Source organism: Nuphar pumila, chromosome 3 (assembly GCF_984573655.1).
Source record: "Nuphar pumila chromosome 3, dmNupPumi1.hap1.1, whole genome shotgun sequence".
NCBI lineage: Eukaryota > Viridiplantae > Streptophyta > Magnoliopsida > Nymphaeales > Nymphaeaceae > Nuphar > Nuphar pumila.
In genome coordinates this window covers 111224468-111252243 of record NC_143251.1, presented here as the reverse complement: position 1 = coordinate 111252243, position 27776 = coordinate 111224468, and the positions used below count along the sequence as shown (strand labels likewise).

The following is a 27776-nucleotide window of genomic DNA, read 5'->3' as shown; positions in this document are numbered from 1 at the left end:
ATATCTACAAAAATATTGTCTCTTATCATATATATCAAACACTTTTTTTAGAGTTTTTCACGTTCTTCCTATATATATGAGGCAAAAACTAGATTTTTCAAAATATCATGCAATTTTCCTCGCTGATATCATTTCGAGAATAAGATCTCCGACAGACACCCATATTCTAGGGCCATACAAACCACACACGTACAGCATATGTTCAAGAGTACTCTATGCACATCAAGAAAATCCACAAACGAAAGCATCTAATAGTGAAAGTAGAACTAAAGCCAAAGTCTCAGACTTAATTTAGCAATGAGGGAAACAAGAATCATCCAAGTTATTTTGTGGTTGTATTTTTTTTCTAGTTCCAACTAGGCAACACAACAATATTCACAAACTTCATTGACTAACCTATACCGTGGGAAGTTGGTGCTCAGTCCTCCCAGTAGGGATATCTGATGTAAGGACCAGGCCATAGTCACCCTTGGAATCTTCCTCTTCTTCATAGTCTGCTCTGGAGTTGAGTGTCAACATTTGGCAAATCAACCAAAAGAGAGTGGAATCAAGGGCCAGGAATGCACCACCACCAAAGAGACCTGTCTTGGCAGTTGGACACGTATAGCTCATATCATGGTGTGTATTACGCACAATATGAAGGCTCTCAGTAATTGTAGCCCACAGCAGCAGAACTCCAGCAAGGACAGAAACAAAACTGGCACCACATACAGGAAACTCACATTAACAATGTCACAGAATTTGTGACGCTAAAATTGAAGTGCCCACATAGCAAAGTTGGATCACTGCCAGATCAATAGTTAACATTGGTGCTGAATTGAGAACCCAAAGCAAAGGCCGTTATAAACATAATGTGATAACAGTAAACATAGTATAACCACAAATATTTGGATACAGTAGCGCTATGATGAATTTGTAAACAACCTTTTCTTTGGCTATGTTTATATTAAATGCTTAAAAAACTGTAACATGTTTTGTTTATGTTTTACAATTTTGATAAATGGAAATATAAAGGGCGCCTCATTTGAGAAAATAAAGGTCGTTCTTTTTCTGTTTCTGTTTTTTAATGTCTCTCTCTCTCTTGCTGTGAAGCTCTAGCGTCATCCCCTACCTCTCCACAAACATCCAGCATCATCTCTAACTAGAGAGACAGCTTTCCTTATGGTGCAAACACAGTTTATTTTTTCTAAAGTTTTCATCCAAACAAAACTATTTTAAACTCTTTAAACTGATAAAATTAAGTGAAACAAAATATTCCTAGGTCCCAACATACATACATATGTAACATGCATGTATGTATATTGAGAAGAAGAAAGGCCATCTTCAGGTAATCAATAGGAAGAAAATGTTCAGTAGAAGAATAATGAAAGTTCAAAATTAATGCCCTCAACTAGCACAGACAGCAAGATACTTCCAAGAATATGGTTGACCACTTACATTGCAATCACAGAGAACACGAGAAGAGTGGTGCTCCGGAACAAGCCTGCAGCTGGAATTGGCTTCCTTTTATAAGGGTAGAACACAGCGACGATGCCAAGAGCAGTTGAAAAGAATAAGAAAATGAAAGACAAACTGCCCAAAGCAACTGTATGATCATTTGGGAATTCGCAAATCACAAAATTCCTTAATGTGGTTACTTCTCCAGCTGCTGGCTGCAGGAATTAGTAACCAACATTAGAAAAGAATCACTAATCAAAAAAACAATTAAGAAAAAAATGAAAATAGGTGCAGTATGTACCAAAATGAACTCAAGTATCCAAGAATGAAAGAAATGAATGCATTTGTTCCACATAATCTAACAATAATTTTTCAATATCTTGAACAATTTTCAAAATTGAGTACTATGTAAAATAAAATTTACAAGTGCACAGCCAGTCATAGATATTGCTGATGCAACTATTGCCATCAAAGCACTGTTATTCAATAGAATAGCATCTTCGCTTAATGTTACTGCAGTTGCTTAAACATTATATACCTATATATTTTAAGGAAGGATTTGCACTAAGACTTCTCATGATGGGATCATTTTGGTCGGAACTTTGACACCAGACAGTGCTTTGGCAACATAGTCCAATCCAACTAGTTAAACTAGCATTTTGACTATCCCACCGGCTAGTTGGGTATATATATATATATATATATATATATATATATATATATATGTGTGTGTGTGTGTGTGTGTGTGTGTGTCATCCCACATTTGTTCAATACTTTTCTTAATCATCTTAACAATAAATATTATTTATTTTTTATGTGTTTGTCAGTGCTTTAGTGACTTGTGCTTGTGTATCATATTGAAAGTCTGTATACTATAGTATATCATGAGTTATGTAAAGTAACTTATTAGGCTAATATGTACATAGCCTATAAGGAAGGGGTATACTAGTCTTTTCATCTATTTTCCTTTTTGATGTCTCATGGGGGTCGACCCTTGTACTGTATTAAAGAGCTCTCAGTCAATATGAAGATACAGAACATTTGTTTTCTCCTTTGGTTTGTTGTACCTCCTCTAACCCCAGACTCTATCCTTCTTTCTTAGTATATTCAACATGGTATCAGAGCAAATATGAGGTAGTGAGAGGAGGGCTTCACTTTGAAGCTGAAAGTGGAGGCCTGCTGACATCATTTTTGAAGGGTCGGGTTGTACAGACATTTGAGATTTATCACATCTAAAGGCAGCATCAGGTAGATCATGATTTTAGATGATTTGTGTGTAAAAATCATCTTCATTGGAGGCACTGTTGATTTAATATGGATTTTTTTCTGTTTTTTTTTAAAAGAGCATGAACAGTAATCAAATTCGAGTTTTTGCTCAATCTGTGTGAATCAGTGGGCATTTGAGGCCCATATTGGATGCTTCTAGGTCATTTTTGACATAAAAACATTGTTGTGGTGGTTCGGTGCTCTTGTTTTCCATTTTGGGAGAGTTCTATCGAAATTTTGGGTTGCTCTAGCTGGCATTAACCTGTTTTTTTGCAGTTTTGGTTCAAATTCACTATGTTACAGTGTTGGGTCATAGCTATTGGGTGTAAAACTGGTGTGGAAGTGGTTTGTAAAGGGTTTTGGTGGTATTGGTATTGTGTTTTTGGAGAGGATTTGAACAAGATTTGGGGCATTTTAGCTTGTGGTAAGCTATTTTCGAGCTTTTTCAAGGTGTCAACTGCATCTAGTTGGTAAGGTTGTGTTGCATTTGTGTGGATTTGGCATATTGTGGTGTTCATTTGTGCCTTGTGTTATCCAATTGTCTTTTTGAAGTGCACTCAGTTGTTTTTTGTTGGTAAGCTTAATCCTTTCGTTTTTTTTGGTAATATTTATTGTGAGTGGTATCACGGAGAAGGAAGGGATTGAAATCATCCCAATCAAGTTAAATGGGACCAACTATGCATATTATTGGGCTGATTTTTTGGAAGAGTGGTGGATGAAAAAGGATTAGGAGGCTATTTGGATGGTTCAAAACTAAAATCTAAAGTTTTTGATGAGGATTTTGATAAATCTATAGAGGAATGGGTCATAAACAATGCATGAGTTAAGGCTTGGATTCTTGGATCCGTGAAACCGCAAATTTCTATGAACATTTCAAAATTCCATGAGGCAAAAGAAGCTTGGACATATCTCGGGCAAATCTATAGGCAAAAAAACTAGGCAAGACATTATCAACTCACTCAAGAGTTGAGAAGTATGCGCCAAACAAGTCAATCAAAGAATTCTACTTTAATATGCAGAGAATTTGGGATGCACTGGAACTGATGGAAGGCAAAAAGAAATGTGAGAAGTGTACGAAATGTGTGTCTTGCACTTCATGTCAAACTTGTTTGGAAATTCTTGATCAGCACAAGGAGACTGACAGAGTTATTGAGTTTCTCATGGCTCTTACACCAAAATTTGATGGGACAATGAGTACCATCTTGCATCATTCTCACCTACCATCCGTGACCCAAGTCATTGCTCAGTTAATTATAGAAGAGACTAATAAAGTCTATTGGATCATTCTCCTATGGGGATAATGTTAATGTTGTAACAAGGTAGATGAGTGGAAGAGGTGGTGGTAGGACCAAAGGACGAGGGGATATGTGATTTGGTGGAAGAGGTGACCTTAGTTCTGTTTAGTATCACTACTACAAGGGTTTTGGTCATATGAAGAATTATTGTCCCATTCTCAAGAAAAACAAGGGTGGTGCATATGCAGCTTCTACTGAGAGTGAGGGTGTAATGTCTGAGGAGCAGTCAAGTGGCTCTTCATCAGTTGGCAGCGGAGTGGTGGATAGTGGACAACTTCAGATATTAGAGCATGTTTAACAGGAAATTCAGCATCAAATCCAGCAGTTTACAGCTTCTTGCTCAGTCAGTCGTTGGCCCTTCTACGTCTATCATTCCTACCTCCTCATCTGGGTATTTTCACAGGTATCTCAAATCCTTCCTCTGGTTAACTAATAGACTCTAGAGTTTCATGCCATATGACACCTCATGAGTCTGTCTTAACTAACTGTCATCCTTATAGTGACATTTTTCGCACTGCAGATGGTTCTTCTATGTCTGTGTCCAAAATAAGTTATATTACTTGTGACTCTTATCTTGATAGTAAATTCAATCTTTCTAGAGTGTATTGCCATGAATCTTATTTACGTGAATCAAATTACCAAACTTAATTATAATGTCATTTTCTCCTCTGTTGGTTGTCTTGTGCAGGCTCAGTTGTCAAAGAAGAAAATTGAGATTGGTCATAGAAAAGGATTGGATTGATATGAGGGCAGAAGGAAGTTCAAACCGGATATAGAGCTTTAGTTTTGAAGCATATTTTAAGTTCTAGGTTGCAAAATTTAGTATCCTTGAAATGTTTTGCAAAATCCAAGTTAGTTGTGTCAAATCATGTTAAAGATTATGTGAGTTGTAGATTGGCTAAGAGTTAGGCTTTGTCATTCAAGTCTAATGATAGGGAATCAGAAAGTCCTTTTGATTTGGTACATTCAATTGTATAGTGTCCTTCTCCTGTTGTGTCAAAAGAAGGATCATCCTATTTTGTACCTTTCATAGATGATGGAACAAGGTTTACATGGATATATTTTATGAAAAATAGAAGTGATCTTTTTAAAATCTTTAAAAGCTTTTGTGCCATGGTTGAGAATCAATTGGCATCTAAGATCAAAACTTGTACAATCATCTATGAACCATGCACAAAAGCTTCCCATTAAATACACACTGTTACAATTACTGGGGTACGAAAATACCCATCATACAACAAAAGTAAATTACAATATGCCATTAATGCTATTAATGAACATGTGCTGAAATCTGTAATTAGATAAACACGAATTGGGTTTGGATCTTATGATGACTTCTTTTCATCCTCCCTCAAGTTGTACATGGTTTTGAACTATGAACAACTTGCCTTTCAACATCCAAAATCTGTCATTGATAAGCTCTTTGGTAAACAAGTCAACAACTTGATCAACAGTCTGAACAAATTCTGGTTCAATTTCCTTCGCTTAAACTTTCTGTCTTACAAAATGCTGATCAATTTCAATATTCTTGGCACGACTATGGTGGATAGGATTAAATAACATGTTGATGGCACTTTGATTGTCACATAAGAGAATACATTTAGATATCGATTCTCCTACTTTTGTCAACAAATGTTTGATCCATGTTACTTCAGCTGTAGCAGCTCCCATTGATCTATATTCAGCTTCTGTGCTCGACCTGACAATAGCCCTTTGTTTTCTACTGCTCCACGAGACAAGATTTAGGCCAACGAATACACAATATCCTGAGACTGACCTACGCTCATCCAGATCTCCTGCCCAGTCTGCATCTGTGTAAACAAGAAGTGCATGCATGTGGCGTTCATTCATACAATTTCTGTACAAAAGACCATCCCCAATAGTGCCCTTCAAATATCGAAGAATACGTTTAACAACTTTCATATGTCCAATACACGGTTCATGCATGAACTGAGATACCTGATTGACTGAATAGACAATATCAGGGCGAGTAAAGGTGAGATATTGAAGCATCCCTACTATCCTACGATATCCAATAGGATCCTCATACAAATCTCCATCTTGGGAACTGAATTTCTGATGAAGTACACTGGGCGTGCTTAGAGGCTTGCAATCTTTCTTACCTGCCTTGCTTAGAACATCAATAGTATACTTATGTTGGGTAAGTGTCATGCCTTCAATAGTTCTGTCAACTTCTACTCCAAGGAAATATCGCAGTTTACCAAAGTCCTTCATCTTGAACCTGTGATTCAGGAGTTCTTTGACCTGCTCAATATGTTCATTAGAGTTACCTCTAATGATGATGTCATCTACATATATCAATAACAAGGTAATTGTGTTTTTACATTTGAATATAAAAAGAGAATGATCAAGAAGAGATCGACTAAAACCATATTTCTCTATTTCAAGAGAAAAACTATCAAACCAAGATCGAGAGGCTTGCTTCAAACCATATATAGCTCTTTTTAATCTACACACATATTCTTTGGAGTTTCCTTCTGCATACCCAGTGGGTTGCTCCATGTACACTTCCTCCTTTAGAGTTACATGTAAGAATGCATTTTTTACATCCAGTTGATTGATAATTCACTGATGCTCAATAGTCAATGATAGTATGATTCGAATAGTGCCTATTTTTACAACGGAACTGTAGGTTTCATCATAGTCTTGTCCTTACTCCCGAGTGAATCTCTTGGCAACTAGTCTAGCCTTATAGCGCTCAATAGTACGGTCCGGCTTATACTTTATTTTATACACCCACTTGGACCCAACTACATTTCGATCATGTAGTCTGAGAACAATCTCCCAAGTGCCACATTCATGAAGAGCCTCCATTTCTTCATTCATAGCTTCAATCCATCACTTAGAATTTGTTGCTTGATAAAACGCGGTGGGCTGATCTTCCTGACCTAAAGAGGTTAAGAAGAGTTGGAAATCCATAGTGAAATTCTCATAACTTACCCATCGATCAATAAGATGTTGGGGTCGAGTGGATCTTCTGGGAACGGATGATGGAGCAAAAAATAGAAGAAGAATGCATCTCATGATCAGAATTGGGGAGAGTCCCCTTAGCACGTCGAGAGTAAACAATGCCTTTATACCTTTCGGGAGGCAAGAGTGGATCTGAAATGACACTTTCCTGAGGCCTTTATATAGCATCAGACATGTTGCCCTCAACTCTTTGATTACATTCTGAAGGACAAACATCACCAACACTAGAAAAGAGATCAGAGTTCAACCAGGGGTGATAAACTTCAATTTCAGGAAGAGTGTAAACATTATAGTCAAAATTCAATTCATCAAATACAATATTCCTGGATTTTTTGATACGCTTGCTCACGGGATCATAGCATCTGTACCCTTTATGATCATCAGCATACCCAATAAATCTGCACTTCAAGGCCTTATCCTGAAACTTGTGTCGCATTGAACTGTCAACATGAACATAACATACACACCAGAATACTCGCAAATCATGATAATTTGGATGAACACCATATAAAGAAAAGTAGGGTGATTTGTTTTCCAGGATATTCATGGGCAATCGGTTTATGATATAAACGGTTGAATGAAAAGCCGCTGCCCAGAAGGTAACTGGAAGGTTACTATCATGCATCATGCTCATTGCACTCTCGACAATATGGCGATGATTTCGTTTAGCAATCCCATTCTGTTGAGGTGTATGAGGGCAAGACACCTGGCTACGTATTCCATTTGTCCGAAGAAAATTAATAAAGTCATTTGAAGAGAATTCACCCCTTCCATCACATTGGAAACAAAGGATATTATCAGAGAATTGATTTTGAACAAAAGAATGAAAAATCTAAAATAACTTCAGATTTACATTTCATACAGAAAATCCATGTATACCGAGAATAGATATCAACAAAAATGAGATAATACCTAATGCCAGACATGGAGGGAACTAGGGCCGGACCCCAAACATCAGAACAAATAATTTCAAATGGTCTTGAAGCTCTTTTATTAATAGAATGAAATGAAAGAACATGACTCTTACATTGAAGACAACTAGAACACTTTTTATCATTGACATTTAAACTTAGACTTGACTTGGGAATAAGGCTGCTTGAAGCAAGCTTTTCAATAAAACGACTACTACAATGACCGAGATGACCGTGCGAAAGTTTCGACTTATTACACTCAAAAAGACTAAAAACATTCTCAGGAGGAACTGAAGAAGAAGATGATGTGAGCTTCAAGGCGAAAGGATTCTCTTGGAACACGTACATATTCCCTTGTCGTTTTCCTTTAGCGAATGTTTCCCTCGTGTGAAGGTCCTTGACACGAACATAAAAAGAAGTAAATTCAACTAAAGCATTGATAGCATCTACAAGCTTAGAGACAGAAACAATATTTTTCTTGATATTTGGAGCATAAATGACATTTGAAAGAGCAAGAGAAGTAGACATAGGAATGACAGAGTTTCCAACATGAGAAATACGATAGTGAGACCCATCTCTAGTGACTATATTGTTTCTACCAACATAAGGAATAAGAGTTAGGAGCTTACCAGCATCACCAGTGACATGAGTGGTTGCACCAGAATCAACATACCAAGTGCCCTGATCATTTTTTTTCAAATTCAATTCAGATAGTAACAACTCCTTGACTTCGCCACTATTCTTCAATTTATCTGGCCCTTTGTTTGTCCCTGGTTGTTTGCCTTTATTTTGAGGATTAAACCAGCAATTAGCTTTGATATGCCCCCTTTTATTGCATAGAAAACAAGTGGGTATTGATCTTTGCCTCTGCCCATTTGGTGGAATATTGGGTGTAGGTAGTATGCCACGACCTCCTTGTCCATTTCTTTCTTGACCCCTTCTTTCCCGAAAATCAAACCTACCACGTCTTCGTCCATAGACAACTCCTGTGGCAAGGACATCGTGTGCTCCAACTTGGGCATGAGTATCTTCAGAAAATTCCTTCAAGGTCATCTCATACTGTAAAAGCTTGGCACAAAGATCTTCAAATGTAGGTAAATCTGACAGACACAATAAAGAAGTAATCATCATATGATAATCTGATCTCAGTTCACTCAAAGTTTGTTGAACCATATCTTTGTCGCTAACTGCGCATCCCACGATGGCCAACTGATCTGTAATGGTCTTCATTTTGTTCAAGTACTCCAAGATAGTCATGGAATCCTTCCTCAACATTTGAAACTCTTTCTTTAAAAATAATACTATTGCCTGAGAAACCTGAGAATATGTCTGAACCAATCAATGTCATAATTGCATTGCGAAGTAGTCATCCGGAATTGCCACAAGCACTTCCTGTGACAATGTAGAAGTAATATAGGCAACCAATGCCTGATCTCGCTTCATCCAGGATACATACTTTGGATTTCTAACATAAGTAATAGAAAGATCTCCCTCACCATTTGTTTCTTGTGGTATGAACTCTGGAGGAACAGGAATAGAATCATCCAAATGTCTAGAAAGGTCTTGACTTCTTATGAATGGTATGATTTGTCGCTTCCAAGTTAGGAAATTGGAATTGGTCAGTTTCTCAGATACGAGTTGACTAAGAAAGTTTGAGGAAAGACCAGACTGAGAGTGAGGAAAGGAGTCCATATTCTATGAAAACCAAAAATTAAGAAGAAATAGGGAATAAGAAAATGGTTTTACGACAAAAACCCAGTTACTATTGAATTCTAATAAAATTCATAACAAAAACTTAAAATCAAAGAATTCTGCTCCCACTATCCTCTCTTTTTTTTTTGATATGTTAAACCCAAGGCTTGCAAGTTGGATACCAAAGAGGGCGAGAAGGATATTTATAGGCTTGCAAAGATGAGAGATAGGAAATCGAGGGATCTGGGTATGGTTAGATGTATCAAAGATGAAACGCAAAGGGTTTTATTCAAGGATGAGGAGATTAAGGAGAGATGGAAAGATTATTTTGATAAGCTTTTTAATGAAAGTCATGCTCAGGATCTTGGAGACTTCTCCATTCCTTTTCATGAGATGAATCGTGACTTCATGCGCAAGATTCAAAAGAAAGAAATTGCAGAGGCTTTGAAGAAAATGAAATCAAGAAGGGCAGTTGGCCCAGATGGCATACCTATCGAAGCTTGAAAATGCTTGGGAGAGAAAGGTTTAGAATGGTTGACAAATCTTTTTAACAAGATTTGGCGGACAAATAAAATGCCTAATGAGTGGAGGAAGAGTACTTTGGTGCCTCTATATAAGAATAAGGGTGATATACAAGATTGCACAAACTATCGTGGTATAAAACTCATGAGTCATACTATGAAACTTTGGAAGAGGGTGATTAAGTCTAGGTTGAGGAAGGTTGTCATGATATCGAAGAATCAATTTGGTTTTATGCCTGGAAGATCAACTATGGAAGCTATACATCTTCTTAGACAACTTATTGAGAGAAATAGAGAGAGGAACAAAGATTTGCATATGGTTTTTATTGATTTGGAGAAGGCATACGATAGAGTATCTAGGGACATTCTCTGGTGGACAATGATGAAGAAAGGTGTTTCTCTCAAGTATATTAGTATAATTAAAGATATGTATGAAGGAGTAGTAACCAATGTCCGCACTTGTGGAGGGGTGACAACCAATTTTCCTATAACGGTTGGGTTACATCAAGGATCTGCTTTAAGCCCTTTCCTATTTGCTATAGTGATGGATGAGCTTACGAGACCAATTCAAGAAAATGTATTGTGGTGTATGTTGATTGCTGATGATATTGTTTTGATTGATGAGTCTAGAGTTGGGGTTAATGCTAAGTTAGAATTATGGAGACAGACATTGGAAGCAAGAGGTTTTAAGTTGAGTAAGAGTAAGACAGAATACATGGAATGTCGGTTTAGTAAGCAACGAAGTAGTAATGGGAGTGTAGTGAAGTTTGGTGAGCAAGAAATATCGGTGGATGATTGTTTCAAATATTTGGGATCTATCATTCAAAAGTATGGAGAAATTAATGGAGATGTAAATCATAGGATAAAGGTTGGGTGGATGAAATGGAAAAGTGCAACGGGAGTGTTGTGCGATCGTAGAATGCCATTGCGGTTGAAGGGAAAGTTTTATAGGACGACTATTAGGCCCGCTTTACTATATGGTACAGAATGTTGGGCTGCCAAGAGACATCATATTCAAAAAATGAGTGTAGCTGAGATGCATATGCTGAGATGGATGTGTGGAAATATAATAAAGATAAGATTCGGAACGAGGAGATACGTAAGAAGGTAGGCGTTGCAACAATTGAAAATAAGATGAGAGAGAATCGCTTACGGTGGTTTGGACATATTCGGCGAAGGCCTAATGATGCTCTAGTTCGAAGGATGGAGAAATGGGAAAATATATTAGTTAAAAGAGGTCGGGGTAGGCCTAGGAAGACATGGATGGAGGTGATAGGAAAGGATATGAATGCTTTGAACCTCACCGAGGACATGGCATTGGATAGAAATGATTGGAGGAGAAGGATTCATGTGGAAGACCTAGAATGATTTTCTTTTTTGGTTCATATCGCCGACCCCAATTGTTTTGGGATGAAGGCGTAGTTGTTGTTGTTGTTAAACCCGAGGCAGGAAACCAGAACTATGCAGTGAGAATCTGTTCTGAATTAAAACTCAATCAAAGGGGCACGTTACCTTGAAAATAACGTATTTTCTTTCAGAATATGAGAGAATATAGGCAAGCAGTGCAAAACAGATTGCACAGATAGAAAACAAGACAGATCTAGTGCAAAACAGATTGCATAGATAGAAAACAAGACAGATCTAGGATCACTTCCAAATCTGAGTCGGATGTGTCCTCAAGATGCAAAAGAATATGACGTGATCTTATTGAAGCTTTGAAATCACGCAAAGATCAAATGATTCAAATCCGATCTTGCGTGATTTTCTGAAGCTGTTAATATATAAGAACACGTGCAGCAGTGTAACAATATGGAAACGTGAACAGGGAACAAACGGATAATCTAAGTTTTGGAAGAGAAATACGTTGCGTTTTGTATGGAGGAACCGTGAAGGAGGAACACGTTACTTGAATGATTTGACTTGAAGACAAAAAGAATAAAAGAGAAAATCAGAAAAAGGGATAAGAAGAAAGAAGAAGATATTGGAGATGAAGAAGCTTTACCAAATGCTAAGAAGGTCACAATCCTTAAGGCTGGATCTAGGGCTCTGATACCATGATAGAAATCTTGTGTTCCTTTGTCTCATACACAAGACTAAGCACAAAATAAAAAGAGAATAAGTGAGAGCTGAGAGCTGCAGAATCCTCAATCAGAGGCTGCAGTATTGGCTTCCCATTAGATATAGGATGTTACAATTACTAGGGTACGAAAATACCCATTACACAACAACGAGAATTTACAATATGCCATTAATGAACTTAATGAACATGTGCTTAAATATGTAATTTAAATAGACGTGAATTGGGTTTGGATAACCCAGTCGTGAATGGTGACTTCTTTTCACCCCCATTACCTCTTGGGGGTATTAGGCTGTCAACATTTTTACATTTTGGTTGTATTAGGCTGCCTCATTATCTCTTGGCCCTATTATAAATAGGGGCTTCCCCCTTTGTATCTTTCAATGCTTTCTAAGCATTTTCATAAGTGAAAATCTATATTTTTTTTGTGTTGTGTGTGCCATTTGTGGCTTTTGTATGCACATAGTGTGCCTTGGTAACTGTTCTCATTTTTTGTGTTGTGTGTGCCATTTGTGGTGTTTGTATGCACATAGTGTGCCTTGGTGATTTTTCTCATTTGAATGTTGTATTGTCCCATAGTGGACTATTGCTTGCATAATCTCTTTTGTTTATTGTAATCCCTCCGTGGATTTGTCATTTGTATTTCCACCTTTTTCATTACATGGTTGACTAAAAGTCATGTCCTTACACTCTTGTGCAAAATGGTGTAGCTGAGAAAAAAACAGGCACATCTTGAAAACAACAAGAGCTCTTCTGTTTGATGGAGAGGTACCCAAAGTGTTTTGGGCAGATGCAGTTCAACTTAGCATTTATCAAATAAAGTGTATGCCTTCCAGAATACTTAAACGCATATTCCCCTTTCAAAAGCTATATGAAAAAGTTTTAAACTATGATATGTTGAAAGTGTTTGGTTGTGTTTGCTTTGTTTTGCTATCTGACAGATAGAGAGACAAGTTATCCCTTAAAACCATCAAATGTTGCTTTATTAGTTTTGATGAGGGTTATAAAAGATACAAGAGGTATGATCCGATTGGAAAGAGAGTGTGAGTATCCAAGCAAATTATTTTTCAGAAAAATGTGGTATACTTTAGTCAGTATGAAGAAAAGTTGAAAAGTTGTCAAGAGAAGTAAGTTCTTGCTAAAGAAGATAGGATTAGTTAGATTTATTCAAGGAGACGTGAAGGTTTGATTGAAATTTCATTTTTTGATCAAGTGAAAGAGCAGGGAAGTGAAGTGGTCAATCATGATCTCATTCCTACAACAGTTTATTCTTCATCTGCATCTTCTCGGGTACGTAAAAGTTTTAGATCTTCTGTACTTTTGTCGTGTTTTGTGTCCTATAAGTCTTTTACTCTTCGTCATTGTGCTTTCTTAGCCTTAATCTATTCTTATGTTGAGCCTGAGTCCTATGCAGAAGTAGCAGAAAAGGAGGAGTGGCAAAGAGACATGATTGATGAAATGAATGCACTCGAAAAAATGCAGACATGGGAGCTAGTAAAACCTTCTCCAAAGAAAAATATCATTGGCAACAAATGGGTTTACAAGGTAAAGATAAGGCAGATAGGCTAGTGAAGAGGTATAAAGCCAAATTAGTAGTTAAGGGGTACAGTCAGTGTTTTGGAATTGATTTTGCAAAAAAATTTATTTAGGTGGCTCATATGACCACAATTCGTACTCTGCTGGCAGTAGCTGCCACGCAAGTGGGATCTTTGGTAGTTATATGTCAAGAATGCATTCTTGAATGAGGATTTACAAGAAAAAGTGTATAAGGAATAACCACAAGCATACTCAGATCCAGAAGGCAAAGTGTGCAAGCTTCACAAGGCTCTGTATGGTCTCAAACAAGCACCTCGAGCTTGGTTTGAGAAGTTCAGTTCAGCAGCGAGGTCACTTGATTTTGAGCAGTCATTATGATCCTGCTTTGTTTGTGTCTTCCACTGATCTTGGAATATGTATATTGCTTCTTTATGTAGATGATATGGTTCTCATTGGAGATGATATAAAGAAGATTGAAGAGACTAAAAAGAAGTTGGCCAATATATTTAAGATGAAAGACTTGGGCTAGTTGAAGTATTTTCTTGGGCTTGAGATAGCCTACTCTCCTAGGGGAGAGTACTTGTCCTAACATAAGTATGCTACAGATTTAGTTGTAAAAGCAAGGTTGACAAATGACTCTAAACAAGTAAATTCCCCTATGGAGGCAAACTTGAAGAAGAGGGAAATTGATAGTGTTGAGTTAGAGGATCGTGTATTATACAAACAATTAGTCAGGAGCCTTATCTATATTCAAACCAGATATAACTCATACAGTTCATGTAGTGAGTCAATTTATGAATGCTCCTAGATTGGTTCACTTGGCAGCCGTACTCAGGATCATCAGGTAGGTCAGAGATTCTATGCACTATGGCATGTTTTTCTCATCTTCGTCTGACAAAGAGTTAAGAAAAACATTGGAAGCTCCTTGATCTCGTGGAAGAGCAAGAAGCAGCAAAGAGTTGCATTGTCCACTACAAAAGCTGAATACAAAGTGATGGCTCAAGTTGTGGCTGAGATTACTTGGATTCAATGGTTATTAAAGGAAGTGGGAATTCCATGTGAAGAAAAAACTCAGCTATAATGTGACAATATGAGTGCTACACATATTGCAAAGAATCCAGAGTTTCATGAGCACACTAAGCACATTGAAATAGACTGCCGTTATACAAGAAGGGTTTATGATGATGGGATTATAGCTTTGGAGCACGTCAACTTAAAGAATCAAATTGCAGATGTGTTTACAAAGTCTTTCTCCTTTGAATTTCAATTCTTTCTTTTCTAAACTTGGAATGATTCCTTTACACCCTTCCAAGTTTAAAGAGGAGTATTGAAAGTCTGTATACTATAATGTATCGTAAAGTTATGTAAAGTTATTAGGTTATTATATACATACCCTATAAGGAAGGGGTATATTAGTCTTTTCATCTGCTTTCCTTTTTGATGTCTCAAGGGGGTCGACCTTTGTATTGTATTAAAGAGCTCTCATTTGATATGAAGATATAGAACATTTTCTCTCCTATGGTTTGTTGTACCTCCTCTAACCCTAGCCTCTATCCTTCTTTCTTAGTATATTCAATATATCACTAGTGATCTTTGTATTTTCCCTTAGTGGCTATTGTGTATTGCCTATTGTGGCTTTGTATTTGTGCACATCTTCTATTGTTTTGGGAACATATTTTTTGTATTTCATTACATGGCGTCATAGACAATAGCCTCTTGATCCTAGTGGTGGAGCATTATGGTGTTTGTGCCTCTTCTTGGGAAACGTGTCAAGGCTTCAAGTCCTCTTCAAGTGCTCATTATGGAGCCCCAACTCTCATTCACAAAGATAGTGGATGGAAACACAATTCCTCAATGAAGATGAGAAAGTCACTGCCACACTTGAGTTCGAGAAAAGACACAGAGCGGCGAATTGACAATGCAAAAATTTTGGCATGGATTGTGAGTAGTGTGGATGCCCCCATTATTTATAATGTAGCTCAATTCAAAGTTGTCAAGGAAACATGAGAATTCTTAAGAGACATGTATACCATAAAGGATATTGCTCTTAGTGGAATCTCAAAAAAAAAAATGATGTTCAAACAATGTGACAAATCCATCCGAGATTATTGCAACGAGATGACCCTCTTATAGAGAGAACTTATCCTCTTAAAACTTAAGTGTGAGACACTCAAAGATTTTCGCCTAAGACAAGAACTTAAAAAGGAACAATTCTTCATGTTCCATAATGGTATAAAGTTCAAGTTCGAGAGAGTAAGGATGATGCCACTCCATAAACCCAAAATTCCTTCTACCAATGAGACTCTTACCGAGTTGAATACGAAGGGAGGAAGATTGAAGAAGGATAAGAAAGACAAAACAAATGACACCGTTCTTGCCGCCTCTAAATTCGGTGTTACTACCATTGGCATATAGACCTTCACACTTTGAAAAACAAAACAATGAAGGATCAAGGAAGATCATGTCACTTTTGCAATGAGTTAGGGCATATCAAGCCGGCTTGCTCAAAGTTAAAGTCAAAGGTGGCTTCAATTGGAGACACCTCCTCCAAAACAAGCAATGATGACAATAAAAAAGGTGATGAACTTAAAAATCTATCAATTGCACAATTGGTGAAGGCTCTACAACAATGTTTTAGAGACATCTACTCCTACTTCCGGTGTCACGGTCTCATCCTCTTCTCCTGTAGGTATGACATCTCGGATCCTTGATTCAAGAACCTCTTTTCACATGACACCTAATGAATCACTACTATCCAATTGTTGCACTAATGAAATTTTTTCTAATGTTTCTTCTATTGATGACACTTCTTTAGAAATCACAAGCATTAGAGACTTAAAAAATGATTCTAAAAATCTCTTTGTTTCAAAGGTTAGAGTTATTCCTCAACTGAATTTAAATTCACTTTTGGTTTCTCAAATTTTTTATCATGAGTATGAAATCTCATTCTCATCTAAGAGTTGTTTGGTACAAGATCATCAGTCAGAGAAGCTTATTGGGAAAGGCCAAAGAAGAAGATATTTATAATACATGGATTTTCTGTGTATTCCTAGAAAATCTTTGTAATTATACCCAAGAAAAAAATATTGAAACTTGGCATAGAAGACTAGGACACCCAAGTGGGATTAAATTATCTCATTTTCCTTTTTTGAAAGAAAAATAATTGTAATGATAAAGAAATTGTTTGCAAAGATTGTATACTTGAAAAACTGAAAACTCTACCTTTTCTTTATAGAACTTATGAAACTAAGAGACCTTTTGAATTGGTGCACACAAATTTGTGGCTCCAATCATGTCTAAAGGAGGATTCTCCAAATATGTTACATTTATTAATGATCATACTAGATATACTTGGATTCATTTTCTTAGGCAAAAATCGAAAACCTTTTCTTGTTTTAAGGATTTTTATAACTTAATTAAAAGTCAATTTCCATCTAACATTCTTATTTTTTGTTTTGATTCAGGAGGCGAATTTTTTTTATCAAATGAATTCAAATGTTACTTGAAGAAAAATGTCACTTTACATCAAAGATCTTGCCCAAAAACCTCACAACAAAATAGTTTTATCGAAAGAAATCATAAAATATTATAGAGACTACTAGAACTCTTTTTATTTCAAAAAAAATGTTCCTAAAAGCTTTTGGGTTGAAGCCGCTCTTACCGCCGTCTATTTAATAAATTGAATGTCATCTTACGCTTTAAAAAACATCTCCCTTAGATGTAAATGTTTTGTTCTTTATGAAAGAAATGACAAATTATCACCCAAGGCCATTGAATGCTTTTTTCTTAGTTATGGGGAAAATCAAAAGGATTATAGATGTTATGACTTAAAAAATGAAAGACTTTATATTTATAGAAATGTCACTTTTCTTGAAGATGAAAATGGATTTGAAAAGGATGTGACTAACGAAAATATTGATTATTCCTTGTTCGATTTATTGTCTAAGGAAAAGCATGAATCGTCTAACATTGATGATAATGATTATATTACTAATGATTCTAGCAATCATAATGATTGCATTACTATGATTCTTTGAATCTTTCTAGAAATGAAGACAATGTTAACAAAGCCAATAATATTCAAGAGCTAAAGGTCTAATACAGGGGCAGAGCCAGAAATTTAAGCTAGAGTGGGCACAAATACACAATGACTCGGGAATTGGCTCGTCCACTAGTGACTCGCAGCTCGGGCGGGTCAACTTAGTGACTCTTTCGGATTTTGTTAACTTTTGATTTTGTATAAAAATAATGTATTATTAGTCAATTAAACACAAAGAGGCTAAAAAATGACATAATTTCTTCTAAAATCACTAAATAAATCAAATAACCTCATGCTAAGTTACAACTAAGCTACATTTAGTCATTTATTAACAAGAAATCAAAGTACCTAACAGCTAAACTAGCATCTCCAACTATAGACTATATAGCATAGTTTATCTAAGCAGTCTAAAACATCCATAGAACCCATTCTAACTTGGGGTCTTGCTTCCAACATTCATAAATTTATTCAAGCACATTTTAACTTGCCCATAAACATTCAAACATGTAACTTCATAACCTAACCATTAATTCATTCAAAAATATAAATGTATTCACTGCTCATAAAGTCCTTCAAACATTCAACGTTCAAACACAAACATAAAGTTCTTCTAACATTTAAACACAAACGTAAATGCATTCAAACACATTCTAACTTGTTCATCAAACATTCAAACATGTAACTTCATAACCTGCCCATCAATTCATTCAAAAATATAAATTTATTTTTTGCTCATAAATTCCTTTAATCAATTAATGATTTTAGAAGATATAGTTGAGTTGTAACTTAGCATTATATTATTTGATTTATTTAGTGATTTTAGAAGAAATCACGTCATTTTTTAGCTTTTTAGTATTTAGTTGACTAATAATACATTTTTTATACAAAATCGAAAGTTAACAAAACCCAAAAGAGTCACCGAGTTGACCTGCCCAAGCTACGGGTCACTAGTGGATAAGCTGATTCCCGAGTCACTATGTACTTGTGCCCACTCTAACTTAAATTTCTAGCTCTGCCTCTGCTGGGTGGGTGGGGTGAGGAAGACAGGGACGAAGGCAGAACAGGGAAACAGGGTGGGGTTAGTGCTGCAGTGTTGGGTGGGAGTCAAATGGGGTCAAGGGTAGAGGCAAAACTGGGTGGCCTGGATTAGACCAGGCGACTTAGGGCGGAGTGGTGGAGCCTCACTGAGAGAGAGAGAGAAAGAGAGAGAGAGAGAGAGAGAGAGAGAGAGACTAGGGAAAAACTCGAGGAGAGGGGGGGGGGGAACTTGGGTCGTGCAGGTAATGCCCTCCCCTTGTGATGCAGGGGGGAGGGTGGCGACTGGGTCAAGCACCAGTGCCAACCCTAACCCCAGCTCTACCTTTGTGAAACATTGGTCAAGGTGGGCATTGCCATTATGAAGCGCGGGTCAGTGTGGGCACATGTCCACCCTAACGTAAACATGGCTCTGCCCCTGGTCTACTCCCAACATAACAATGAATAACATCCAATGTGCACTTGATAAGTTCATGCAAAACTAACCCATAAATTAACCCATAAATGAGACCAACCTTAAGAGATTGGATCGTATATCTAAAGCCCCTAATAGATTTGTTTTATATAAGTCTTTTGCCCCAAAATATAGAGCTTGATTATTTACTATTGATGCCTTTCGTGAACCTTCTATATATAAAGAAGCCAAAGACTATTCTCATTGGGTAGAAACAATGAAAGTTGAGTTGGATGCCCTCCATAGAGCTAAAACTTAAGAAATTGTGAGTATTTCCTTAGGAAAGAAAACCATAGGACGTACATGGGTATTCAAAGTTAAAACCAAGAGTAATGAATCTTTAGAAAGATATAAAACTAGGCTAGTACCCAAAGGGTATGATCAGGAATATGAGAATAACTGAAAAAACTTTTGCACCCATAGCTAGAAGTCCTATAGCTTCTATTAAAAAATAGCAAATTTACCAATTAGATGTCAAGAATGTATTGCTTAATGGAGAACTTAGTGAATAAGTGTATATGGACCCTCTATCCGAACTTAATGTTGAGGAAGGTAAAGTTCTTCAACTTAAAAAAACTTCTTATGGTCTTAAACATGCTCCTAAGGTCTGATATGAATGTTCTAGTAAAGTCATAATTGGTTTTGGTTTTATATCTTGCTATACTGACACTACTCTCTTTGCTAAGAACGCAAGAACCAACATCACTATATTACATTTAAATGTAGATGATATGATTATTACTGGTAGTAATAAAAAAGAAGTTAAGTTTATTAAAAATGTTCATAAAAAATTGATATGTCCGATCTTGGTTTTCTAAGTTATTTTGTAGGTATTGAAGTTGCCTACTCCCCTTGAGAGTATGTTTTGTCTCAAATGAAATTGGCATATGAGATTGTTGCTAGGTCTGGGTTGGCAGATGAAAAGGCTGTGGATACTCTTGAAGTCATCAATGCTAAAATGAAGGTCAATGATGAAACTCCCTTAGAGGATCTCACGCCTTACAGACAACTAATTGGATTGCTTGCATACTTGTCTATCACTCGACCTGACATAACATATGTCGTACATAACGTCAGTCAGTTTCAGCATGCATCCACTTCAGTTCACATGAGTGCAGTCATGTCATGCATCCTCTCATTTTCCTCTTGTTTAAATTTAATTGCTTATATCGATTCAGATTAGAGACAGAACCCTAATGATCGTATTTCTATAATAGGATATTACATTTTTTTAGTGACTCCCTCATTTTCAAGTGCAAGAAGCAACAGAAAGTATCGCTTTCCTTCACCGAAGTTAAGCATTGCATACCATAAAAATTGTATGACTGAAAAATCTTCTAAAAGACATAGGTATCAACATCTCTACACCTACGAAGATGTGGTGTGATAATAAAAATATCATCTACATTGCAAGCAATCACAACTTCCACGAGCAGACAAAGCACATAGAGATGAACCTTGTGTGACATCAGCATATGAAATTGCCGATTTTTTCACTAAAGCTTTGCCATCGGCTAACTTCTCTTTTCTTCTTAACAAATTGTCAGTCATTTTCCCATAAGGGGGGGTGTTAAATGCATTAAATATATGTATATTTTATATATTGTAATATAAGTAATTTTTTTTATTTGTAATAAGTATTATCCATTAGGGAAAGTTTTGTCTTTTCATTTTTGCTCTTACCTATGTAATAGGCATTGCCCATTAGGGGCAGTATAGACATTTTTTTGTACTGTTGAGACTAGCCCAATTAGCCATTGGGCTAGTCAAACTAGCCATTGGACTATCCCAAAGGCTAGTTGGGCTAGCCTCTCTCCCTCTTTCTCATATATATGTGGGTCTCTTCCCACATTTGTTCAATGTTTTCTTTAGTATTTTATCAATAAATATTATTTATTTTTTATGTGTTTCTCAGCCATTTAGTGGCTTGTTCTTTGTGTATCACTAGTGATCTTTGTATTTTTCCTTGGTGGCTATTGTGTATTGCCTATTGTGGCTTTGTATTTGTGCATATTTTTTTGTATTTCATTACAATGCTTAGCTGCCTCACTTAAAGATGCTACCTTCATGTTTTATAGTGAGAGGTAAGGGGATACATGACAATGTGAAATTATCCTTGTTGAACTTCAACCAAAGCTAGAATAGTTGCTGCATCTTGCACTAGAAAAATAACTTAAGAACACACTTTTCATCGAATATTTTGACACTATGACATTATTTTTTTTGAACTTCAACCAAAGCTAGAATAGTTGTGGCATAACTTGAGAACATATTTTCATAGAATAATTTTAACGAAGCTGAATGCATGATCCAACTCACCATAATGCCACCTAAATTTAATTTCTAACTAAGATGCATTATTTGCTAAATAGCCTAAAAGTTAAAAATCATCAACAAGCATAGAGCCATTTGGATATCAAACACTTGAAGTTACTGTAGTTTCCACTTTCCAAGCAACAGTGTGTAATAAGAAGCAAGATAGCAAAACAAAATAATTGGTTAGCACTAAAGAACCATAAGTCCAGAAAAGGAAAACCTTCTTGTTCTCTGCAACTACTCCAAATATGAATGAAAGAGAGCCAACTAATGCCATTGAAATAGCAATAGGTGCAGGATTTAGAGCCATTATGCCACAGTTTTTAGCACCACGCCTTGGAAACAAGGTAAAAAAAAAAGAGTGGCTTTAGTGCACAGAAAAGATACCAGATAAACTCTGTCAACAACATTTTGTAATACAATACGGTAAGAGTAAGCTTGTCAAGAGAATATCTCTGTTTAAAATAATATTGTCCTCTAGCAGCTCGGAGAGCAGACACAGAAGGACAAGATCCATTCTCAAAATAACAAGTCTGTCAAAGGCATGGCTGTGGCTACAGAAATACGAGGCAATAATGTGCATAGCAGCATACACAATTAGTCATCCATCTATGATATGCTTGTCCTAGGAGAAAGATAATAAAAATAAAATACTGAACATTTCTCTTAAGACAAATGCACATATGTTTTAGCTACAAAAAATCACACGTTTTTATTTCATGCAGGATACAAAAATATAAACAGTACAAAACATTGGCAAACAACGAAAATATTTGACGGAATTTAAATAGGTTCGTTGTTCTAGAAAAGTGCTGGAAATAAACTTTCAAATCACGAGAAAAGTGTTAAGATGAGAAAAATAATTTCATGTAATAAAAATACTAGAACAAAATTGGAATTCTGATAAAATCTATCTCATTGATTTCTCACATTATAGAAATATGTATTTCAATCAGCATTTCAGTGCAAACTTGCACATGCCTATAAAGCAATGTCACACGGATACTCCATTTTGACTTCTGTTCCACATCCCCTTACATGCAAGTCATGTTGAATAGTTCATAAGAATGGCCATACCCCCATATCTACAGTCATATCCATGTGACATAGCCATAAAGTCATATGCTGAAAACACCATATTCAACTATTTTCATTAGCTTTTTTCTGGGTCCTTCTGAAAAATACCAGTTAGAAAGTATGAAAATATTTTGGAACTCCAAAATATCAGGAACATAAAACATCAAATAGAAACTAAAACAACGCAATTCTGTATCCAATCATGAAGGTTGACATGGTTTACATATTATTAGCATCTACAAACAGAGCATGTCATGACCATAAAACAAAAGCAACCTGATCATTTCATGACCACTGATATTCGAACCTGCTATTCTATGAATAAGGAGAAAAGGAAAATCAGGTAACCATTGAAAAAAATCATAAAAAGAAATGCAACATAATGAAAAAAACCATAAATATGGGAGAAAAAACGGTAAAGGAAAAAAGATGTCTCATAAGGATGTAAATATTATTGAGAAGAACTCCACAAGTGTCGTGAATCTCATATCAAGATCACAAAGATGATAAACACAGGAAAGATGCCACAGAAACAATGAACTTAACCCACTAATAACAAGAACAATAGCACAACACAGATCAGGGGGTGCTCAAAACCAAAAAAAATGAGGCAGAGAGAGAGAGAGAGCAAACTAACCATGAGCAAGACCAAGGTAAAAAGAGAACTGTGAGGACAATTCCATATATTTCAAACTGCTAAGAGACATAAGGATTTTAAAAACTCTCTTTTTGAACAAAAAATCTTCAAAAATCAAAAATTTTACAATCTAACAAGCAAACTTCTAGAAAAAAACACTAAAAAAGCAGAAAAATCCGAAATATTTCAACCTACCAAGAAGAAGAAAGACTTTGAAAACTCTCAATTTGAACAAACAAAATTTCTTCAAATATTACAAATTTTTCAAAACACCATATACGCTTTCTATTTCAAGAAAGGAATATTTGGTTCAAAAAAACACGTATTTTGGGAAAGGAAAATGAACTGAACCAGTAAAGAGGAATTTTATTGGACAAGCTGAGACTAAAATAAAACAATGGTTTAGGGTCTAGGTTGGGTATTGTCATACCTCTTCAATTATATCTCAATGCTTTAAACATAAAAAAGCAAAAAAAAAAAGCAACGATCAACCTAACAAACAAAAATATTATAAAGAAAAAAAGCAAAAAAAAAAAATCAACGATCAACCTAACAAACAAAAATATTATAAAGAAAAACGATTGTATCGCCATTAAAACCTTCACACAAAAATGTTAAAAAACGAATTAAAACCAATAAAAATAAATAAATAAATCAAGCACCCCAAATCCCAAACACCCAAGAATACAATAAATAAAAGAAGATACAAAAAAAAACTACCCACCAAATCAAAACCCAACAAGTAAAAGAGAAGAAACATCGAATCAGAATAGAATGAAACCACAAACGACTTCATCATACGAAACAGATCACCCAAATAACAAAAAAAAAATAAAAAAATAAAAAAATAAATACCCAAGCAACAAAACGAAGAAAAAGGTTACCTCTTTTATGTGAAGGGGGGCTAAGACACTCACACTCACACTCACGCACAGATTCCGCAGAATCCAAGAGGGTTCCCCCATAAATATATGGAGAGAGAGAGATTAGTAGTTGCCAATTGTAAACGCTCTCCTTAATTATTCGTTGGGTTACACCCTTTATTACTTCCTTTTCTCAGTGGTGCCCGGAAATTTTAGATATTTGTAAACAACTCCTCGTAAAAGGTTCTAAAAACAGGACCCTTTCTCTTTTGAGCAATTTGAAGGATGGACCAAGATAAATTACCACAAGTTTAATCCAATCCGAATGCCTAGTTAGGGCTGGTAAACGAGCCGAGCTTGGGCTGTTCAGACTCGGCTCGTTAAGGGTATACTCGAGCTCGTCAAGAGCCAAGCGGAACCCAAGCTCATTACGAGCTGGCTAATTTTTTAAAAAGTTTTTACTCACCTGGCCAGCCGAATCGGATCCAGGTTTGAACTGGCCAACGACCTATATATATATATATATATATATATATAGGTCTCCTCCCTGTACAGAACGAAGCTGGGTCAGACCTGGATCGAACTATTGTAGTTGAGTCAAAAGTCCAAAACCTCGGATATGAACCATCCTGTGCCCCGGTTCACATGGGACCCTATTAGGGAAGTCAAGATCAGACCCAAACTTTGATCACCAACCAACTTGGTGGGGGAGTGGGGACAATCTCCATACCTTTTTATATTGACTACACGAGTCTATGAGAGCCAAGTCAACTTCTTGGGGACCCACATCCCTATGGTAAAAAGATTAAGAACGTTAATCAAAGGCTTGCTTGAAGAGCATGGAGTCTGGACCGTGGACCATGTTTAGGATCCAATATGGGCCCACCACATGAGCTGGACCTTTTATGTAAAACAAAAATTGAGTCCATGAGCGTTTTAAGCGCCAAAAATAGACGGTGACAGCGTGAAGTTTTATTTCCTTTTCAATATTTACGTTTTTTTTTACTGCCTCTTTTTCCTTTTTTGTTGATGATGCCCAGTCGTTTGCTTTGGTAATTTACATATAGGCAGCTAAAGTAGGGAGGATTTACACATAGCCACCTCAGTTTTCAAATATTGGAGTTAACGCCTAAAACTTAAAAGCTTCCCTTTTCTCACATGACATGACGGATTGAGTTTCTTTTTGTATCACCTGACTCCAGTTAACTCCTTAACCTTTCCTTTTTTAAATTATTAAAATATAGTCAACTCTTTAAAAAAGACACATTTAATCTTTTCTTTTTTAAAATTATTAAAATTGACTTTTGTAGTTTCTAAATATTACAAAAGTAGAGGTAAGGGTTACAGGTGCTAAAAATTACATGATTTATAACTTATTTTAAAATGACACCTCTACCATGTGTTGTAATAGTGTCATTAAAAATTTGTTTGCCCCTCTTCATAGAGTTTTCCAACAAAAAAAAATTGTTACTTACATGGTATATAGTAATTCTTAGCAACAAAAAAAATTGGCTCTTATAGGTGAGCTTACTAGTGGTTTTTTGAACCGCTTTTGGCAAAAACCCTTGGTTTGGGGGAAATTGATGGGCGGTTTTACTTTTTTACAACGTGGCGGTTCTATCTCGCGAGTTTTTTCGCGATAAATAGCCGTTTAAAACGTAAATATCGCGTTTAAATCACGGTATTTATGTTTTTTCATAAATCTCGCGATATTTTGTAAATCTCATGAGAAATTGCCGTTTTAAACTTTCAGGCAATTTCTCACAATATTATCGCGAGATTTTCATAAATCTCGCGATATTTGTCACACTGATCAACAGCCACAAAAACGTGGAACCGTGCCTTTTTTTTAATGTTCTCTGTTAATTTTGCATGGCCATGATACCTGGAAACCAAATCGTTTTATACATTATATGCAAACTTAATTGAGAAAGTGGTTATTGTATAAGGTAGCTATCCGTTTCTTTAGGTTGATCTTATAAATAGAGGGCAAGAGATAGCTCGATAGCTGGCATGCCACCATCAATCTTCCATTTCAATGACATCTTCAGCGTCTTTGGTTCATATACCTCTCAATTCATACATGCAGTATCATAATGGTATGTATTTTCTTCAATACTTTTTTGCCATGTAAATGTGTTAAAATTAGTTTCTTTTTTTTTCTTCCTTTTAGGATGCTATAAATGATGATGATGATGTTGAGGGAGAGAGATTTTGAATCGCAGATCTTTTTGATGGAGAATTTTATGTCATCTCTCATGTTGAAGTTCAGGTTTTCTTTAGTAGCATGTGGTGGAATTTAGTGGTCTTGTGTAATTATCGGCAATAAAGTTGCTGATGCAGTGGCTTTTTTCTCCTTGTTTTTTGTTTTTGTTTTTTTAATATTAGTAAGCTGGGGCAATTTTTTTCCATTATGTGGATATGTAACATAAAGAAAGTTTGTCTGTGGACTATGGTGCAATATTCAAAAGTGTTGGTAATATCCAATTCATGTGATTAAAAAACTGAAAAGTTTCTTTGTGTGGTGATCGGCGACACAGAAATCAAGCTTTTTCTTTAGCTTAAAACTGTGTAGAAGTTTAGATTAGGAGCAGCTTCATTGGTCGATTTAGAGTTGGATTTAGTTGTCTATCTTACAAACCAGGTTTAAGTCTATGACCAATTAGGACCAAAATCAACAGTTTATTTAAGTAGGAAAAGCACAACTTTGTGATCTCCTTTTAGGGTTTGTTGACCCAGCCAAGCTTCTGCATGACTTTGGGCCATATGCAGTTCTTAACCAGGTTTAGTTGCTGGTTTGGGCCACGATGTAATAAACGGCAAAAAAAATGTTTGGATCAGGTCAGATCCAGATCTGGACCCGACCCAGATCCAAAGAGGGGACAGACGGTCGGGCACCCCGACCGCCTATCCCGTGCCTTTTAAGGTCACGAGGCAAGGGAGGTGAGGGAGGTTCTCGAAACCTCCCCTTCTACGCTCTCTGGACTCTCTCTCCCTCACTGTCCCTCGCTCGTCTGTTGCCGCCACCTGCGACCCCCCTTCGACGCCGACGCTGCTACCGCCGGCGACCTTCAGGAACGCTCCCCCATTTCTTCTCTTCTTCGTTGCCCCTCTTGGCTCTCTCGTCTCTTCCTCGATCCCCTCCCTTTCTCCCTCATCTTTCTGTTGCGCAGGGAGGGGTTCTAGCTGCCTCCCTGCTGCCCTAAATCACAAGGGAGGGGCAAAGCCCCCTCCCTGCGATGTGTTTGATAAGGGAGGGGTCGAGCCCCCCTCCCTATGCCACTATTAGGAGGGGAGGGGTTGAGCCCCCCTCCCTAATCCTTACTCCCCGTGGGGTCACGGGAGGGGTCGAACCCCCTCCCTTTGCCCACTCTTAGCAGGGGAGGGGCCAAGCCCTCCTCCCTGCCTCCTGTTACGGCAGAGGAGGGGCTCGCCTTCCCTCCTCTGTTTCCTCTGTCAAGGTAGGGGAGGGGCCGATCCCTCCTCCCTGCCTCCTGTTACGGCAGAGGAGGGGCTCGCCTTCCCTCCTCTGTTTCCTCTGTCAAGGTAGGGGAGGGGCCGATCCCTCCTCCCTGCCTCCTATTACGGCAGAGGAGGGGCTCGCCTCCCCTCCTCTCTGTTTCCTCTGT

At 36.8% G+C, this 27776-nt stretch overlaps 1 protein-coding gene across 1 annotated transcript; it reads right to left on the bottom strand.

The window, feature by feature from the left end:
• Positions 1 to 267: 267 nt before the first annotated feature.
• Positions 268 to 24248, bottom strand: LOC149843296 (uncharacterized). The gene is made up of 4 exons (XM_089999707.1): positions 24169 to 24248; positions 21791 to 21905; positions 1438 to 1652; positions 268 to 697 (listed from the first exon to the last, which is right to left on the bottom strand). The coding sequence occupies exons 2-4, from the start codon at positions 21878 to 21880 to the stop codon at positions 397 to 399; spliced, it is 606 nt and encodes a 201-aa protein (XP_089855833.1). The 5' UTR covers positions 21881 to 21905; positions 24169 to 24248; the 3' UTR covers positions 268 to 396.
• Positions 24249 to 27776: the final 3528 nt, after the last annotated feature.